At 33.5% G+C, this 21,918-nt stretch overlaps 1 protein-coding gene across 5 annotated transcripts in view; it reads left to right on the top strand.

The window, feature by feature from the left end:
• LOC106459428 (follistatin-related protein 5-like) overlaps nt 1–21,918 on the top strand; it is a 133,904-nt gene that overhangs the window by 51,764 nt on the left and 60,222 nt on the right. For all 5 annotated transcript variants that reach the window (XM_022386075.1, XM_022386054.1, XM_022386062.1 and 2 more), the window contains exon 3: nt 13,612–13,714. In XM_022386075.1, coding sequence (XP_022241783.1) covers nt 13,612–13,714 — 103 coding nt within the window. The remainder of the gene's footprint in view (nt 1–13,611; nt 13,715–21,918) is intronic.

Here is a 21,918-nt window from a genome sequence, read left to right as displayed (position 1 = left end):
CAAACAAACAAAAACAAACATACAGCCATGTTTTCTCCGTATACTCCCATTAGGTAATCCTAGTAGTTCAGAGTTTTTTATTGCTTTTAAAAGTTAAAAAAGGCTTGTTGATGTAAAAAATCGTCGTTTGATTCGAGTTACCGTATGTAAATGTACATAAAATCAATCTAGAAATAATATTGATACTTACTGTATACAAAACCTAAGAAATAAATACAGTATTGAAACAGATACCCATCATATCCCTGCAACAAATGAAATGTGATATAAAAAGTTGCCAATTTATTTATTTTATTTTTTAAGATCAGGGCTTGAGCGAAGTTTCAAGCAGCTGAAATGGAAACTCCTATTTCTTTCGTCAACAGGCACATCAGATACCATTAAGTAACTATATTTGTCAGATAAACATAATGTTGTAATTAATTTTGAATAGAGAAGAACGTGCCCGGAGGCTGTTTTTTTATTAGGTGTGTCAAACCCGTTTATGTTGCAGATGCAATCTCGGTATTTGTTCATAAATACATCTTTTGCTTCGGTTGTGAAAATAAAACAACTATTTAAACGAGATTGCTTGTTACACAATGTCTTTTTCTGCTCGGTTTCAATCGCATGAGATCATATATAAAGTTTATCTTAAAGTATACATCGCATAATATGATGTTTGTAGATAGGCCCTGTGCCAACACATAAATCAAACGTACTAAATTAGATTTTATCCTTTCTGTGCTTCTTGGGGTCATTACTAGAAAGGTAGCATGCCATACCATAGCTGTTCGCTTCGTGATTGATTACTCTTTACTTTTAAATGTGCTAGAAAGCACGTGTGGTCTGATTATAGAAAATGGTTCAAATCTCTTGGGTCTTAACTTTCGTTAACTTGTGACACAACTTGGTGAGAAGTTTGTTTGCTGTTACTTTTGAGAATATTAGATAAAGTGTGAATGATCAAAGAAATGGATAAACTACAAAGTTATTCATATACTCAAGATTACGAATAACAACAAAGTTTGCAACCACAAAATCTACATCAATGTTTATATGTTTCTATCAAAACACAGGATGAAGCAAAAGTCGTGCACAACCATACGTTTTCTGAGTTCTGCCCTTACAACTGTTCGGTTTCTCATTGGGACAGCGGTAATTTTACAGACATTACAAAAATCCGGGGCTCGTTCTCTCGCGATAGACAAAGTGCGGATAGCCCATTGTGTAGCTTTGCACAGAAAACAATAACTTCAATTGTTCGAATTTGCACCGTTGATATCACAACATAATGTCACTTTTTCACTCTTTCTTTCCACACATTCTTGTTAACGACACCGAAAGTAATTACTGTAATAATAAAGGGAAAAAAAGACAATTGGTGAAACACAAATATGATTTAGAAAAGTCATACTAAGAGGAAGACTTTGAAATATGCGAGACATGTACCACCCTATATAATCATTGCACAAAAACGTATCACTTTTTGTAAATCATTTTTAAGTGCAATATTGATAATAATCTAAATAGTTTGTTTTGGAAAATCAAAAATGAGTACAATCTGGAATGTTTTAAAACAAATAAAAGTTTATCTCAATATAAACTTAACATGTCTTGCGTCAACGATTTGTAATTGTATTATTATAATGTTATCTTCCATATATTTGATAGATTTTGGCACAAGAAGTACATGCCGGCTATGGGAGTTATCAGTTTATTAATTTTTTTCTAAATAATTGACATGCTTCTTCGCCTAGGTTAAAGCTAGGTTCTACACCCTTTGGAATAAAAAAACATTATCAAATGACTAAAGATTATAAAGTGTTAAAGATGTAACATTTCTGAGATCCTTTCATTTAGTACACGCAAGAAATGTCGAAAGATAAACTTTACTAAATATGGCACGAAGTTTCATTCGGCATTAGATAAAAAAAAATGCTTAATGAAATCAAGCAATTTATCCATAAAATTTATAAAGTTTATCTAATAAATAAACAATTAAAGGTTTATCAATGCAATGCATTGGTATCGTCGGACTTGTACTTATAAAGTACTTTATGTATATTCTTCATCTGTACGTTATTTGTTGTTAACCGGATAAACCAGTAAATAACTTTGTAGGGAATTTTGGAACAGGGGCATGTTTTGGAATAAATAATAGACAATTAACTAAACGTGGAATAATTACATTTTATCAGCTATTAGTGATTTTAATACAGGATATTGATAGTTCCAAACTTACAAAAAAAAAGATAAAACTAAACGTTTATCGTAAAGAGATGTAGAAAATTAACCATTTTATACCGAATATCCAAAATTATCTTTATAATGCAAGGTGTTTCTGAAGTAAAAATGTCCAGGTCACTGGTGTAGTGTTAATAAGTGGAATGTTATCAGTGATTAGTTCATTATAATACTAAAACCACAAACATCGTATGAATTTGAGCTTTGTACTCAGTAACAAATACTACAAGTAAGTAGTTAATTATAAACATGCTGTTGTAGTCGATTAATAGAAGTTCTGCACTAGTATTAATGTCCTATTTTTCAAAACCATTTCTTTGACGGTGAAAAAACCTATTTTCTTTGGATGCAATTCTTATTCTCATGGCAACGAATGTGTGCACCATATTTTAAATAAGAACTTCAGAAAAATTTAAAAGAAAATGTATGATATGAAATATATAGGAGAGCGAAATGTGTGGAATCATCATACCACAAATCTCTTTCTGTCAACCTAATATTTTAAGTTTAATTTTACTATGAAATCAAAATCCAGCAAAACCCAGGAAAATTGCAAACCTTGTTCAGACTAGATACTCCTTTAAATGAAACACACAAGACCGAGTACATGTACATGAGACAAATGGGTATAACAAATGATCTCAATTAGCACACATACAGCTAACTAAATAGTCAACGTGTCACAATATAGAAAACACCTTTAAACACGAAAATACCAAAAAACAATTGAAAAACATGAATGTAAAATAATCCATTTAAACATAAAATTGCATTAAAATGTTAAAATTTTTACAGACATTAATCCTTCATTTACAAACATGAGAACTTTGCACTCAACATATACATATATAAGTAAAAGCTTTTCATAAAGTACAAAATAAAATAGTGATATATAAAATGGATTCTTGAGTAAATATTTTTATATAAGTAAAATAGTATAGATACAAATGATGCTAAGAAAGATAAAAGTTAATTGGGTAAGAGTTAAGTGGAAAGAGACACTTGTAACAAACAATGAAGAAATTAATAAAAAAAACGTGTTACAGTAAACTCACACTCTTACTACAGATTTTGAAATAGTTTCTAGACTTTTTATATTTTGGCAGTCATTCAGTGATTTGAACATCAGAGAAGAATAATGTTGGGTATTTGGTAGTAGTGGAGAGCAGTCTCCCAACAGTCAAAACATTTGGAATGACTATGGACAGCTTAGGATAGTCAAGAATTGAGCTGCTGCCGATCTCCATCAACATCTTGTCATTCCCCTCATCCTCGAATGTAAAGATTATCCAGTAAATGGCCCAGGAGGAGAAAGTTCACGTCCACCAGCATTAGAGTTTGAGGTGTACTTGCATTGACAAATTTAATACTTTTTACCAAATCCTCTGGCCCGGCATGGCCAGGTGGTTAGGGCGCTCGACTCGCAATCTAAGGGTCGCGGGTTCGAATCCCCGTCACACCAAACATGCTCGCCTTTTCAGCCGTGGAGGCGTTATAATCTGACGGTCAATCCCACTATTCGTTGGCAAAAGAGTAGCTCAAGAGTTGGCGGTGGGTGGTGATAACTAGCTGCCTTCCCTCTAGTCTTACACTGCTAAATTAGGAACGACTAGCGCAGATAGCCCTAATGTAGCTTTGCGCGAAATTCAAAACAAACAAACAAACCATATCCTCTAGCCGCACATATGGGTTGACATCTAGGTCAAAACTATCCTCCGTGATGAAAGTGTGGTGGAATTATATTTGACAAAAGCACAAAGTTGAAAAACTCGAGTGTTTGTTGGTTTGAACAGAAATGGTCGAACCAGCTGTTTTTTATCCTATGTCAAACAGTGAGTACAGTGCCTAGTCTTATCCGTAAGAGGTTAAGTGTTCAGATCAGTGTTACCTCTAAGTTGTGCACATCAATCTGTCATGCAACACACATCAAAGCAAATGGTAATTCACAAATTAGTCAGTTAGTAATAGTTTTCTGTGAAAGGCACATACTTGGTATTATTCAAATTGTGTGATAAAAGCTGCTCAAAAAAGTGCTGGACGGAAAAGTGTTGCTCAGAGAAGTTTGCAGTCCGCCCAATACAAAGAAACGTTATATAGAACATTGGTTCAGGTTGCAATAACTTTGATGGAATTCTATACTGTTTTGAACTAAAACTAACTTTTTTGTCACATACGTGTTTATCGGCATGTATTTTCTTAATGTTGATCTTCCTATGATCTAAACGTCGTATAGTCAGGTGTTGTGAGATAAAAAATGGTATTCTCACTGAGTGCAGCTGAGAACTTTCAACATTTACTGTATATGGGATACTATATCACTTGTACCATTGCCTGGTTTATCAGTGGTTTCAGAAGCTGTTGATTCTTTCGTGATTACTACAAGCTTCACAATAGCCAGAGCCGGTTGTGCATTTTAGTAATTTCAGGTTTACATGTGTTTGAAAAAGGGAAAGACAGCTAATTAAACTGAATTATGTTGTGCACATTTTGTTGCACAGCAAGGTGAACGAATATGTATCGTCGTTTGAAAATATTCCTAAATGTTCAAACATTTCAAAATACTGTATACTAAATTTGCTTACATTTTATGCTATACTATACCACTGCTAAATTGGACCTTTACAAGCTTACTTCATATCATACAGGCAAAGTAGCTTCATTTATATGACAAAGATAATTTAATTCTTTGATTATATGAGTAGTATTTTCTTTAATTCATTCTTTTGTGCATTTCAATTAGTGTGATTTTATAAATGTTGACAATACAGAAGTATACACGTGTATATGGACAGAACACATGAATTTCCTCTGATTTTTAAAGCGAGTTTTTGCACTATTCAACTAATTTGTGACTGTTTGAGCCAACGTATCATCCAAGGCATGCGCCTCATCCAATTTCATGAAGCAGTCAGTGACCACGAGTATGTAATGAATTTTGTAGTTCATTTTGGAGTGGGATCTCATAATATTCCGAGTTATTCTCTCTCTAGTGGTGAGCCTACAACACTGTCAGAGTGTTCTCTAGCATGGATAATTCTTTTCCTGAGCCACGAAAACGATGCTGTGTTCACGTCAGTAATCTACACCTCTACATAAATACAACCAGAAAAAACATTCCAAAGGTTAGCTGCAGTATAAGGCATGTCGTACCATCAGTTTATCATACACTGATCAGAGAATCCTGGATATTGGAGATATAGGAATAACCAGTTGCATCACAGGTTGGGTACCACATGTGAGTAAGTTGTAGCAACCGTAGGGTACTCCCTCCCATTTCTGCAATTGTCGTTATTCAAACAGCTGCTAGAGGTTACTTACTCTCATGTCGTGTTCACTGATTTTTTGATGACCATGCTGCTCCTTGCTGCATGAAAAGTAGTATACAAACTAGACCTGAATTCTTTGCTTGTTCTTCTCGTAGCATCTTTTTTTTTTCATTGAGTATCCATCAGTTAGTGAAATCCTCGTTACATCTATGGTTCATCAACACAGCTCAGACTTTGTGTTTCACAGCAACATTGCGTACAGGATTCAAATAATCCCGAAGTGGAAAAGCTCTCACCTGCTGACAAGAATGTTCAATTGTATCTCATTGCTCTTGGCCCAATTTTTATTTTATAGTGAATGGATAATCCTTCAATGTTCTTATCTGATGTGTAGTCTTATGATTCAGTTCTCTACTTTTCATGAGTCACTTCAGTGACACTAAGAGTAAATTCTCCACCATACAAATACTGGCGAAAGCTGTTAAAATACTATAACTGCAAGCAACCCTGTTCTTTGTATGTTATGCAGCAATATCATTCAGAGACATTAAAATTTGTCATGCATAAGCTTTGACCATTTCTACATCATCTTTGCAGTATCAATGCTGATTTCACCATCACTGACATCCTTATTCAGGAGAAGTGAAACACCTCTTCACAGATTAGCTAATGCTTTTACATCTACTAAGACACATTTTAGGAAGTAGAAAGAGTGTATACTTTTCAGCTAATTTAGAATGGAACTTAGCATTAGTTAATGTAAAGGAAAGATACTATAGCATAAAAGTTATTTACAAAGCATCTATAATATTATTATTCATAGTGTTTGTCCTACTTCTTGTTAGTAGGTTAGGGTCATTTTTAACAGGATCTGTAGATTCTCTGCTCATTATACCTGACAGTATCTGCATACTTTTACATTAGAGAACATTTCTCTGGCTTCATTTGCAGACATTGTTTCACATGTTCAAATACAGTGCTCAGGCTTTCAACTATAGAATCTTGTTGACAAATGCAAGACATATTTCTTCGCAAATTATGCAACTACAGTTTTATCAGCAACTACAAAGTAGCTGTTACATTATGCAGGCTGAATGTCATGACACAAAACTCAGTCCAGCTTTCTTAAAGTTGAAACCAATCTTGCTAATGTTTCCATAATCTAGGTCAATTTATTTCTGTTGCCACATCGACATATTTCTAGATTTAACCACTTGAAAGCGACCGGAGACTTCTACTTTTATTACTATTTTTATAGGCAATGACAGAGTAAGCTCTGAAGGATGCGTCCTTCAGCACCTCGGTGGTAGCTGTATCCTTATTTCTCCAAGGAAACCTACATTAAAACTGCTATATAGAATGCACCTCTCATAGCTATATAAAGTTAAATGACGTTTGTTCTTACAGATGGTCATCTGCCTAAACAAATATATTGGCAAATCCTGTCAGCAACTTTAAGAATTTTCCCTGCTGGCTTAAGCTCAAATTTTCTGCACAATCTTCAACCTTAGATGTACTAGCAACCGTACATTTATGTGCTTATGTGGTACTAGAAACACTATTAGTTTCAGTTATTTCCGCTTCATACACAATACCAACGATTATTATGTGTCATAATTTGACTGTATGGTTGATATAATTACATACCATAGCCGAAATCTACCTTTCTCCTGGAGAGGTAACTGTTTCAGCAAGCTTGAGATAAATTCTTAATAGAAAACTGTGGATCTCAGTTTTACCAAACACGTTGATAAACAACTTGTGCATAAGAAGGAGCTGCAATTCCTTCATCTATAAAAACTCGTAGGGTTCGGTATTCTTTAGTCAGCTCTTTATAGTTTTACCACAGAAGCGCAGAACACATGGCTCAGTAGCTAATTCTAAACCTAAAACACAAATGTTCAAGCCGAGATTCATAATTACTCTTGCATGCTTAGTGATGACACTAACAGTGATGTGGAGTTGAACTCCACCATTTACTGCGAGCCTATTACTATTAGCAAGAAATGTATGTTTGCTGATTGAAAAGATGGTTTACATGACAGTAACTGATACACAGTAGGATCAATTAAAGTTGTAGGTGCTCCTTTATAAACTTAAAGTTCTACCTCATTCCCATGTACCTTCACATACATATATTAAGTCATGCTCGACCCTATAGACATAGAGGTAACCTTGGCAGCTAAAGGAAAAGATGGCTGTTCTATTTTAGATAAGTGGCCAGAGACGATCCAGTGCTCACTAGTTTAAGCTAATAGACCTGACAGCGTACTCATTAGGTCACCTCCTCTATGCTTACTGTCTGCCTTTTTTTGGATTTGGAAGATGTATGGGCTTTTGTGAAAGCACAGGAAAATTTACACCTATGTCATTAGTAACAGACAATCCTTAGTTGTAACAACAATCTCTCATTCTCTTGTCTCTTTTTCTTTGTAGATTAGATATCTTCTTATTCACATCAGCTAGAGAAGCAGGTCCTGGGCATCTATACCACTCCACTTGCCGCCATTCACGTTACACCGAGTTGCTGTGTGCGGTGCGATCAGTTGTTGCCTTTATAATGCAGAGTTCATACACTATATCTATGTCTCTAGTGGAAACACTGCAGCTACTGCTGTGGGTTTTTTATCTCTGGCAAAATGGTTGAGGTAACCACCTCATATCTTTACCCTACTCAGCTTCACTTAAGCATAAGGAATGTATTACCAAAAGATTTGCAGGGTTTTGATATCAACCAGTATATTTTCTCAGTCAGCTTCTGCTTTGCTGAATATGCTTTATTATATAAACTTAGCAACATTCACTTATTTCACTGATCAGAGAAAATGTTTTCAAGGGTATTCAAAGGTGATATGCCCATATTCTCTACTGCAACAGCCTCCTAACTGAGGAGTTGGTTGAGTTCCAGGCATCTCATGCCAAACCATCCAAACTAACCAGCAGATGGTACACCATTTTGTCCTGAATCCAGGAATTCCAAGTAGCAACCTATTGAAAATGCTTAAGAAAATGATCTAGATCTTCCGTTGTTGAATTTCTGAAAAAAATGGAAACATAATTTGTTTCACCTTGCCATTTCCTATTTGATGTAGCAATGGCAGCCATCTATAATTACTGTCATTAAGCATAAATGAATGTGGATAAAGCGTCATCAAAAATATCAGTTCTGACTCTCTAGGACCAGAATTCTTTCATTCTTCCAAATGTTAAATTCCCTCTTCTTATCGCTTGAGTAATGCATCATCATAGCTGTGGCATCACTACTTGTGTTGCTCATGTCTACTTAAGCACAATATTCATGTCAGTAAATTGCATCAACACCTTTTTTCGAGGGTTACCGGCTAATCCAGGGTATATCTTTCACTTGGCATGATAGTGACCATGCTGTATAGTGATGAGCAAGGTGCGTTGCACCTCATCCCTAAACTTTGTTAAGATGTCCACCAACATATAGCTTCAAGAAGGTAATCTATGTGGTTTGCTGCAAAGATCATTCTAGGAGGTCTCAGCATGACTCTAATGGTTACTCTTTGTGATGGTCTTTGCACAGGCTGATCTGCACCATAACGATATTATCAGCATTTCTGTGGACTAAATTGTGGTTCAGTTATCTTGGTGGCTGAGAAAAGCATAAAAATATGGACACATTTTGAAGCCCTAGGAAGCTCTCCAAATGCAACAGAGAATTTTCACATATCAATCAAGGGATTTCTATGATTCCACCTTCAGATTAATTTAGCTCTCTTCCTTTTTTCACGTAGGTATTACAATATTGCAGGCATATCTCTGGGTTGGTATTATACAAAAAGTACGGAAGAGGAATCAAAAACTCAACTTCTGCAATAACTAGACTCTGGTAAACGACATCCTGAGTTTACTGTTGATTGGTAATCTTCAATATTGCAAGATTCAAGAAGAACTAAGCACACACTTACCTGACCTCTGCAATAGCAAGTTATTCATGGATCTATTATTTGAAATAACAAGTATAATGATTTGTTGCAAGTGTAAGGAGACAAGGCTCGGTGTTGAGATAAATGAATAGAAATACTACTGACAAGAAGCAAAAAAGTTGACAGTAAGGTTGATTGTCTGGTGGTAGAATATTACTATTTTTTATTATTAGATTATGTAACCTGATTGGGATTAAAACAAGAAGAGATTGTATTTGAATAATAAAATAATATGCTGTATTGCAAACTGAATTTAGGATTGCTGACTGGTTTAGAAGCAAGGGTTAGAACACATAAAATACACACGGTCAGCAGTATGCATATTAAGTTGGACTGAAAATGACAGACTGCTTCCTCAGAATAAACATTTTCTTTCTGTAGTTGGCCAATCCCAAAATTGGATGATTTGAATCCAGAGACTTCTACCAATCGTAAATCAGTCTCATATACACAAACACACAGTTGATGTAGGATACATTACAAAACTGTGAATCGTGAAACAACAGATAGTTTCCTTAACCGAATCCTGCTTTAGAAAACAACAGTTGAGGTTGAATAGTTCACGACTTCGGTGGATTTCTTACCACGTTCGGAATTATTCCTCAGTGTATTTATTTGTTTCTGTTGATGCTGGTTAACTATCCTACATGCTATATTCTATGTACAAATGCATTTAATTATTTAGTAAGAGCCTTATCTGTCATGTCTTGTTATTTGTTTCGATACCAACTGGCCAGTCTCTTATTGACCCAACTGATGAAACATTGCATTCTAATCTTTATAAGTAAGAACGTAAGTCATATATTCAGTTAGCTATAATTATCTATACTCTTTTCCAGGTTAACCTTATTTTGTTTTAAGTAGGTAGATCGCTCTTACAAAAAGTTAATGTCAATTGAATAATATTATATATATAATTTTTTTTGCTATGTAAATCCTTATTTTTTTCTTCAGCAATGAAGTCCTTTTTATAATGTTTTTTTTCGTAAATCAATCTCAAGACGTGTATGCGTGTGTGTAATTTTAATAATATTGTGTATGTTATTGAATTGTGTTAAGCTGTTTTCGGTAGTACAAAATATTTCCATGGGTGAAATGTACATCGAAATACGATTTTCTTGTCGTTTATTATTTTTTTCATTTCAATTAAGAATATATCTCCAAAAAGTAAAATGATATGTCTCATATATACACACTTGAATATATTTATTGTATGTATGTATAGATATGTACTACACCTGCTACACCGAACACAATAAATAACAGAAATAGGGACTGGTAAATTATTAAAAGATTATAAACATTGAGAACAAATTAATTATAATAGTATAAACTATTTAACGTTTGCTTATCCTATGGTGGGACAGCGATAAGTCTACTGACTTACAACCCTAAAATCCAAGATTCGATTTCCCGCGGTGGACACAGCAAATAGCTCAATGTGGCTTTTCTCTAAAACAAATAAACGTTTCTTTATTCCATTTCTTACTGATAACTTTGTTTTAAAATAAATTTTATATTATAAAACTTTACGGAATTTGCACATTCTGTTCCTAAAATGTACAAATGTCAGAATATCGTTGATTTAAAAGTCACGTGATTTAGCAGTTGTTTATGGCGTTGAACTACAATTGATTAAATGTCAGATATGACGTACCATTTTTCAATAAATGAGCTGTAAGGGCATTTTTGTGTTACTTTCTAAAGCTGAAGAGAGGCAGAAAAACGTTTTAATTTACATAGTTTGGCAAGTTATTTGTCAAATTTAAATACTTCTTAAGGTACAGCTGGGATATGTTGTGCAGATATGGTTCATACTTACTGTGGCACATGCCATCTGGCTACTTAATTATTTTGTTAACTATGCAAATATAGTCGTTTCTGATATTTACGATGTTCGAACTTTATTGGCTTCTAATCATGAAGTTTTGCGAGAATGATTGATATTTCTATTTTACCAGTATATTATATTATTTCATATCGCAAATCAATGAGAGAGACTCGTTGAATCTGACCAAAACATTCACTAACATTTTAATCACAGAATCTTTTTAAAATATTCATTATTATTTTATTACAAGTTACAATTTCTACAGTAAGGAAGAATGTTTATAAAATGGGTATGACGTTTCGATCACTGGTATGATTATTCTCGTTTTGTATACAGTGCATCCGCAGACAATTTTATCAATAGTGTTCCAATTAAATACTTTCTACCCAGGTATTAATTTTTATTTCTTCCTCTAATGGTAAAGCGTGAGTTAATGATTAGCGTACTCGGAATGTGTAGCTGCAAAATGCCTTTTAGGGCCTTCGGTGCGTTATAAAAATGACAGTAAAAATCCCACTATTCTATAAGATAGGGGTAGTCCAAGAGTTGGCATTGGAGGCTTTTAACTAGCTGCCTTCCCTCTAATCTGTCATTTTAAAATTAAGGACTATTATGTGCAGGTTAGCCCTTTTTGTTGTTTTGCACAAAAATTCTAAAACAAAAAATTGCTTTTGGTCTTAATTAAAAAAAAAAGAAGATATATGACTTAATGAATCCGCATTCAAACTTCGAAAGTCAAGAAGTACGCATGTCAGTTGCATCAAGATTTTTTAATCGCTACCTCTTTAGTAGTTCTGTGCTTAATATACAGTATATTCTGAACTGTGTATGTGCAACGAACTACCTAGAATAATTAAACTTCCAAAAACATGTAAAACGTACGTTATTGAAAATTAGTACATCTTTATAACAGTTAAATGAATCAAATAGGCACTGTAGCTAAACTTAGTTTTCCTAATTCATTTAATCACCTGGACATTTGTTCGAGTGTTACAATTAACTGGCTTCTAAATAGTTGACTATATGAATGATACGCGAATAGAGCGTTTCTGCAAACGAAGCCTTTTTGTTACAGGATAAATACATGTTTTTTTCACGACACCAACATTTATAATCCACAGAAAACACAGACGTACACGAAAATTATAATCACTGTATGAATGTGCTTAGTAATAGAGTAACAGATGACTAGCATGCATGTATAACCACGCTTAAATATTCAGAGAGTGCAGTTGATTTGGTATTACCGTGAGAAATCTCAGACCACTTCAGTGGCTTCAATGTGCATCTGAAATTCAAACCTATGTGCTTGAAGACTTATCTAAAGAATAAATGCAGTTTCTAATTAGACACTTATCAAAATTACTTTAAACCTACTAATGTTTTTCACGACTGTTAGCCCCTTACCGTAAGTGTTGTTAGGTTTAAATCTGGCAATACCTTTTCATCTGTATTTGATTAAATTTAGTTATAAAGTATTTTTTATAACTCTCTAAGTCTTGAAATTTTTATGGAATATAGTGATAAACCTGAAACTGCACTACACTATTTATTTTGTAGATTGTCTATAGCAGATGTATTCAGCTACACTATCTTGAATCAAATAATCAATAATAATTTTACTGCAGGATGAGAACGAGAAAATCGAGAATGACATCTCAAGATTATAGATGTTAATAAATTATTTATTAACATATCATTCTATTTGTTTTTATTTTTGTAATTAAGCACAAAACTACACAATTGTCCAACTACTCTGTCCAACACGGGTATCGAAACCCTTATTCTAGCGTTGTAACTACGCAGACATGCCGCTGTGCCACTGGGGGGTCATTCTATTTGTAAGTAAACGTGAGAAAACAGCTGAGAATTTATTTAGTTGTGACAAAAAAACATTTCGTCCAAATATGTGTTTTGTTTTAGCTGGTCGTTTAAAAGGAGAATAAATAATTCAAGTTTCCTACTTTTATATGTGACTCATTTATGGAACTTTACTTTTTGTAAGCGAAATATATTCAAAAGATTCTTAGCTTTTTCTTTACAAACAAGTTACAACTTCAAATTTTAACATAAATGAATTTAAATATTTATCTAAATGCTTTAAAAATTAATATTTTTATGGTGAAAATACGTTGTTTTTTTGTAGACATTTGGACCCGTTCCCACTAGTATTTCTGTGATGTTGAACAGTCAAAAATAGTTTAAACATTAACGAAGACAGCATATCAATATTTTACTTCCGGATGGAACCATTTAAATCTAAATTTTATTTTATTTTTCTCTTATTTAAAACCATTATATATCTCATTAATTTTGTTTGATTTTTTACCCTCAGTCCAGAAACCGTGAAGAACATGGTAATTTCAATAAAAACCAAGAAAATCATTTCCTCAGAACTAGTTTTGAAGGCGGATATACCATGGAACTTGGGAAAGAAAGTAAGTATAAAAACTTACTTTTACTAGTTTGGTTTCCCTGTTGAGTATTTATTGCATGCAGCAGAAGAACTTTTACAGGCAACGATAAGGAGATTTTTGAAACCGTGTTGAATAACAAAACTTTAGGAGTGTTCAGTTTAACGACTTTCTCAGTAATAATGTAGATTTTCTCTCGTAATAACTTTGCCAAACTGCAGTTAAAACTGGTGGTCTGAAAGACGACTTGATATTTACTGACTTAATTTAATTAATGAACGGAAGAAGTTAAGGAAGCAAATGCTCCATTTCTACTTGATTAATAAAGCAAATCTATACCATTAAGACATGTTTATCATGTTCCTTATAAAGTATGTAGAACAACGTCGTCAAATGTTTTCTCAGAATCAACAAAAAATGCAAATTAAACGTTGATTATGGCAACGATTTACATATTATCGAGAAACAAAATCCAACTCGCATTTAGACTCTCAGCCAGATATGCCGTTGGTTTCAGTATTTTTCTTGTTCTTCTCACTTTTTACTAAATAAAAAAGTTGTCTTCTGAAAATTGTGCTTCTGTCACACAATAACTAAACTATTCAATTCATAGGAGTTACAACTATCTAATATAAATCACCAGTCCCTAAAAATAGAGTAATTAATAGTATTTATAATTCAATGAGCTATCAGGTTTCTGAATTCAAATATTATAAGCATATTATACATTAGAGTTAATTGAGTAATTTTACCAGGTTTAAAGAAAAAAACTTTCTCAAGGTATTTCCATTCCGATTGAATTTGTATGAATATCTAAGAATTCAGATATTGGGCATTTTATGAACGTTGAATGTAAATCGGGTACTTTCGGTTTCAATATATTCATCACTCAGGAAATAAGCTTTAAAATAATTATAAGATTGGGATATACGGCCCATGAAAAGTCATTTATGACATTCTATAATGTTTAGAAATTAATATAAACATTATTTAGTGATGCTGAGTACACGTGCCAGGAACATGTGGACGGTTTTAGCCACTAACTTTTGAGTTCATAGATTCTCATTTGTTACAAGATGCCGAAATTTGCTTACCATTCTTTGTTTTCCAAATTCTCAATCTGAACACATCTTTATGATATGAGATTATATGAACATATTGTGTCAGAAAGTGCTGTTTCATGCCCTTCCCAAAAACAATCAATTTTCCAGGGTATCACACAGCATACGTAACACCAAACGATGTTATAATGTAGTTCTGATAGATTCCATTCTAAGTAACTTTATATTGGCTGTAGTTTTCTCCTGACTTGTTTATTTCTATATTCAAAATCGTTTTGATATAACGTAATCAGCCGTGCATAACTACCTCTGCTTGTTAATAGATGTAAATTTTGATTCTAGCTAAATTCAAGTTCTGCTTTTTACAGTGATGAATCATAAATTACACTTTCATTTTGTCTGTGGATACATTTTATTTCACACTAAAAGCAAAAACGAAAATATTAAAAGTATAGTTGTTATTAGAATTAAATATTTTTTAGAAAATATTCAAAGCTAATTTTTTCATTTTGAAAATCAAAATTGCGATAAACAAAGTTTTACGCTCAGATGGTTTTTGTTTTCACATTCTTAATTTGTCCATCTCGCATCTAAAATCATAAGTGTGTAAAGATAGCATTTCAGAGCTATCTTTAAACTCTTCTGATATTGAATACGAGTGGACAAGTTAAGAAGAATGTGTTTAAAAAAACATCTCAAGTTAGCATGATTTTTATCATATATTTTTGGCCTATTGGTGTCTTATGCTTCGCTAGCTTTGGAAGTTTTAAACCGAAACTTTTACTTTCTTTGGACTTCTTTATTTACTTGTAGACACTTAACGAGTGTTGTTAGCACGAGCAATTCAATTTACTTTGCTTGCTAGGTGTTTCTTTTTTTTTTATCCGAAGAAATATGTACCTTTTTTATATTTGAGTTCGTTTGTAGTTAAGCACAAAGTTACATAATGGGCTATCTGTTGTGCCACTGGGGTGCTTTATCAGAGAATGAAGGGGGGGGGGATAATACGTAATTTTCATATCCAACGTTTAAGCTCCTCTTGGTTTCTTGGCTGGGTTCTTCGTGCATATTTAATTCCGATTTCTCAGTTAATTAGAAGTAAACCAAAGAAGAAAATGATTAATGTTGTAGCCTTAAATGATTTAACTTGTTGAAAACTTTTTGCTTAGTGATAGTGTTTAGTTTTTATTTTTCCGTGTTTTTGCACATGCAGTAAATTATGAAATTTGTCGAATCAATGCGGTGAAGCTCTTATGTATAAGATAGTATAAAAAAAGAGCCATAAGTTTTAGGTTTCATATACATATGCACAAGTAAATAACATCTTACAGTTTATGTATATAAGAAAAACAGTAATAAATAAGTTTAAAATTCATTAATCCTTAAACCCTAAAAAAAGAGGCAAGTTAGTAAAGTTTTAAATAGTCATTCTCGAGACGTTGAAAGGTTAGCCACACTACTTAGTAAAAGAAATATCAAAATTAAATTTTGTATAAATAGAGATCATAGTAATCAATTTAACTTTCGCTTAGCAGTCTGTATTTTGTCATCAACATATCAAAAATATATTATCCTTTTTTCCATACTGCAATTCAACGTCTTGTAATAAAATTACTAAACAAAGAAGCTTGTTACTCCAAATTGGGTTCTGCATCTTGTACACATGAACGTTTGCCTGCACTTCTATGTGTGACTCATACACTCAATATTGTCAGCAGAAGCCCCAACACGTCGCCCAAATCCCATTAAGTCTGTCTCGAATGCATGTACATTAGGAAGAGAAGGGGAAGGGGGTTGTGAAGTAAAATTTAAAGCAAGCATGTAATTGAGGTATATTTATGGTATTTTAGGCCTAAAGGGATTGTTTTGAACGCCAACATGTCGCCACATGTCTATATCTAAGTCTCCTGTAGATTGATACAACACATGCTATCGATAAAAGCTAGTCTATGTCATTGTGTACATCAATCGATTGAACTCAGCTAAGGTTCTGGGCAATGACACAGACGTGACAGAGCTTACGTAGATATAAATATTGAACGTTGTATTGAAGCTGCTACCACATTCAGATCCAGAAATTGAATTGCATTATAGAAGTGTGAAGAAAATCGCATATTTTTGTTTTTATTCATAGTTTTTGTATTTTTTACCTGAAAAACTCTAAAATATCTGAATTTGGTGTTTACATAACGTTAATATAATGTTTGTGAATCGGGGGGAAGGGGGGGGGTTGACGCCTATGCAACAACAATGATACTTCGTGCTGAGAAAGGCTTTGAACAGAGAACTCTCCAATGAGAATTTCGTAACAAACAATTAATGTTACAGTCTCCTATAACTGTGAGAGACAAGCTTTATTTGTAGGGGAAGATGTTGTGAAATGGTGTTCGTGCACAAATGTTGGGAACAGTGAAAGCCGTCTTCTTATATAGTGATATTATCCAGGAAATAATTTCAACTCTATTGCACCTGAAACAAAAGTATATATTAGATAAACATTTCTGATTTTGTAAATTTCAAAATATTTACTGATGCATTTATCTTTTGCGACAGAATGCTTTCAGAATCAATTCTACATCTTTAATGACTATTTTTCTGGAAGAGTTTTAAACAGTATGCAAAAACAGTGTATAAGTTGTCTATGTAAAGATATAAAACACTAACTATTTAGCTTAAGCTTAGTTGCGTATTTCAACCGTCAACGATTATTCCTTGCCTAGATTGTTCTTCATCTATTTAGAAACTTTCATCTTGTGTATAACAGTTCATGGACTCCAGCTTTTTCACGAGATTCTCTTCTATAAACTAATGTAATTCGTATGCAGTACAATTACACAGGCCTGCGATGGTTTTATTGTCTTGAAATTGTGACGGGTTCTACAGTAATTCCTGTACGCTGAATCCGAAAATGATATTCATTTTTCTCTATCGCGCACAGAATTTTCATAAAACGTCATATGTACTTTTACAAAAGTGGATTATTTTCACTGAAATCGGGTCACATTTCGTTATGCTTAAAATGTTGACAACCACTGGATATAGATTTCTATAGACCAATTGCAACGTAAAAGTCTTACCGATCGTTCTAGAACCCAAACATGATAATAAAAAATGTTCATTGTGGTAAACGAAATAATAATTTTTAATCTAAGAGTTTGTTTTTTTTCCCGATTTGCAAACATTCCTTACATGATAGAAAAAAAATGAATATTATTTTCGAAATCTGTATTGTTGAATTATGGAAAATCCGTTATTGAAACAACTTTTATTAAGTTTAAATTCACATGCCTGTGTAATTGGCGTCGTAAACATTAGGTCAAAGACAGTAAAAAAAAATGCAAAATGGAAAACAGTTCTCCTAAATCGATTACATAAATGACTATGTATTAGGATAAAAACAACGGTATAAAGCATTAAATCAGCCTAGTAAAATAACTTTTTTAGATTGTGAGAGCAAATGCTCAGGATATTTAGACTGAAGTCGCTAGTGATCAGCATGTTCTAGATCCTTCTACAAGAGGAATCAAGTCTCATCAAAATAAAAAATTATATCATTTATTCATCTTTACAGCGAAATAAATAACTTTGGAAAATTCTACATGATTTTTAATCGGGTACTGATATTTAAAAAAAGCACTTTCAAATGGTTGAGACCAATTTAACGATCTTATGCTGAACATCAATAAATAGTCTGTAAGAACACCTAAAATCGTTGTTTGTCCTTAGATCAGAGTTTATCGCAGCCACTGCAAAATTTGGTTGCCTTACCCTAAGGCCGGCTCTGCCTGTAATCTATGAAAAAAATCTTTCCTAAAAGGCAGACTCATGTTAACGATAAAGTATACAGCAATAATAATATAGGTTATTAGTTGTTTTTGTACAAAGAGATAAATTAATGTTGTGACACAAATTTGAACACAGTGAAGATTGATGAAATGACGTAAAATGGTTTCATAATTCTCGATACTGATACCTTCCTTAATTAAACCGGATAAATATAGTCATATTGTTTGTTCGTTTTCAAGCATAAAACTACACAATGATCTGTCTGCGCTGTTCTCACTGCAGGTATCGAACCCCAATGTTTAGCGTTATAAGACCTCAAAGTTACCGCTGACCACCGGATGCTAGCCATAGGAAAGAAACCACCAAGCCATAAAGATTTTAAGGGCAAATGGTGTGTTTAGACATTCCAATCGAATAACAGAACCGTTAGAGACACGAACCTTGGATAGCTCATTACAGTTTTACATCCAGAGGCGTGCAATGACGTCGACTTAGTACAATGAAGCTTCTCGCTGCATAAGGTTAATACTTGCTAACAGGATTTAATAAAAAAGATTTAATGTTTTATACCTTATCTGTGTTAGCTTTCTCAGCTCTAAAAGTATTAAAACAAAAGCAAGGAACGTAGATAAGTAAGAGGAAGTGACATTACGTTTAAAATCTCAAAACTGGAGTTTCGGGCTCTTGTCTTTTATCAGGGTGTATATTTTACATATGATTAAAGAATAAATTGAATATTAGCACTGAAACAAGTGAATCAAAACAATAGTCATGTGGTTAAAGGTTTAGAAACTTTTTATTATCTCAAGCATCTTACAGTAAGTGACATTTATAAATATCTTAGAGCAATCTTCATATAAGCATATGCTTTTGCTTTCACACGTTTTCACGAAAAATACACAAGTCAAAGTGTACTTTGTGTCATGCAAGGTTTGTTGAAACGAGAAGCTGTTCTGAAAACATTTCATCTGAATTCGTACACAAGATGCTATCCTAACAATCCAACTTCATTTGTTATCTTGATACCTTTTTTCGTTGATTGGAGTTTATATGATATAAAAACTTTAGGTTTTCAATTGCCCCACAGATAGCCTGTTGTTGTAATATTTTACATTAGTTTTATTACAGAAGACCATCAAGCTAGCTTGCTCGATAACTTTGTAAACTAGTGACCAGAGCTGAAAACATTTTACATAGCGTCATAATGTTTTTGCTCTCACGAAATAAGTATTCTTGCAACTATAAAAGTTGATTTGAGTACTACTGAGGGAAAACAAAATTAATAACAGATTTTAATCGTCGCAGCGAGTGTATCTTGAAGTTCGTTCTATAAAGCTCTTATCTGTTGTGAGCATCTTAAGTAAAAACTTCTATCTCAATGTCTAAGAACTTAATAATTAATATGTTTTATATTATAGAATATGAAACAAATAACAGCCGTATTTGAATTTAATTTAATGAGAAATAGCAAAACCAAAGATAGGTGCAATATCCCCCATAAAGAGCTATTTTTCCAATTTAAATTATTTATATTGAATATTTTATCTTCAATGAAAGCATCCTATCTTAATAGTTTTCCCTAACTTTACCGATATAACTTTGTATCACTCTGTGCCTGTCTGTTCAGATAATAATATATTTATATGATGAAGGATACTGTATTTAAAAATCTATAAAAAGTGTTACGTATCATAACAAAGTCAGGTGCCATCAATACAGGGTAAGTGCACAATAAAGATTTGACCTTTTCAAAAGCAGATTGACGTGTTTCAGACAACTTGAACTTTTGATTTTTTTAAATAGGTTTGTTAATGGTACAGTGAAATCAGCAACATTTTGACAAAACTTCCTGTAATAACCAGCCATTCCCAAAAATCGCAAACTTTTCTTATTGGTAGGAATTGGATAATTCACAATACAATCAATTTTCACACGACTGAAGGGTTCTTTGAAAGCTGGAATAGGTTTCAAAGGAGCAACAGGAATTTCCTGGTTAGGTTTTCCGGCCAACTGACAGGTATGACAAGTTCTACAAAACTAAGAAACATCTTGCCAAATGTTTGGCCAAAAGAAAGGTCTCATAAATTTGTCACATGCCTTGTTGACCTAAATGACCTCCCATAGGGAGTTCATGGGCAACTTTCAATATTTCAAAACGATATGCTTTGGGAACAACGATTTGGTAAACTACATCCCTTTTCCTCTGAATATGGCATATCTGGTAGTCTCCATTTCCTCATAAGCCCGCCATTTTTGAAAAAAATAACCATTTGGAACTTTCTACAATTCATCCTTAGGGAGTGCATGTTTAAATAGTGAAGAAATCTGCGCATCTTTTTCTTGTTCAGCGATCAGTTTACTTTTAGCAAATGGAACTTCACTAGGTGAATCAGATCCCTCACGTCCATGTCCCTCACTGAGATATTGTCAGTTGGACGATCATTCACAAGATCCCTATCGGATCCAAAAAATGTCTGAGACAAATCTATAATATCGTCCTCTGAATTCATGTGTATCATTTGTTTTTGGCTTATTTTTTTAGTCTGAGCTCAAGTCACAGCACATGAGAGAAACACATCAGTATTCTCCTCAACGACAACATCATCCTTAAATGTAACAGTGAACGGCTCACTAACCATTTTGTGTTCAGCAACAACTTTTCACCCAACCAAATCGCTTTCCAACAATAATGATACACCCTTATTTGGCAAAGTAGGTCTTACTCCAACCACAACTGGTTCCGAAAGTAGGTCTGATGCCAAATAAATGTTATGAAGAGGAACGTTAACAAAACCACCCTCAATACTCAGCAGCAACAGATTCACCAGTGGTAGAACTCGAATCCAAAGGCAATATTCCTTCTAATAACAATGACTGAATCGCCGCAGTATCATGTAGAATACGAATGGGTATGGGATTGGCAGAGTCACTTGTCAAAGACACAAAACCAGTAGACATTCCTTCATTCACACCAATAAATTTCCACCAGCTATTGTTGATAAACTCGCCAACATTCCCCACAACAAAACTCAACTCACGAACAAAATTGATACTAACAAACCCAACAAGAGAACATTACACTGCAGTTTACTTTTTGTTCCGGAAACCAGCCCAAGAATTATCCACACTTGGACAAAACTAAACATTAAACACAATATTCCTGTGAACGTCAAATTCTCACGAAAACCCGGCGCTAAATTAAAATCGGTACTAAACAAAAATTATTTCGAATCACACAATACCAACGTCATTTACAAAATAACATGCAATAACTGCCGAGAATTCTACATCGGAGAAACAGAAAGAAAATTAGAAACCAGATTGACAGAACACAATAAAAAACCGTCCCATGTTTTTCCCCCTTGCAACTCCAAAATCCAT

This window comes from Limulus polyphemus, unplaced genomic scaffold (genome assembly GCF_000517525.1).
Source record: "Limulus polyphemus unplaced genomic scaffold, Limulus_polyphemus-2.1.2 Scaffold27, whole genome shotgun sequence".
Classification (NCBI taxonomy): domain Eukaryota; kingdom Metazoa; phylum Arthropoda; class Merostomata; order Xiphosura; family Limulidae; genus Limulus; species Limulus polyphemus.
This window is presented reverse-complemented; position numbering and strand designations above follow the sequence as displayed.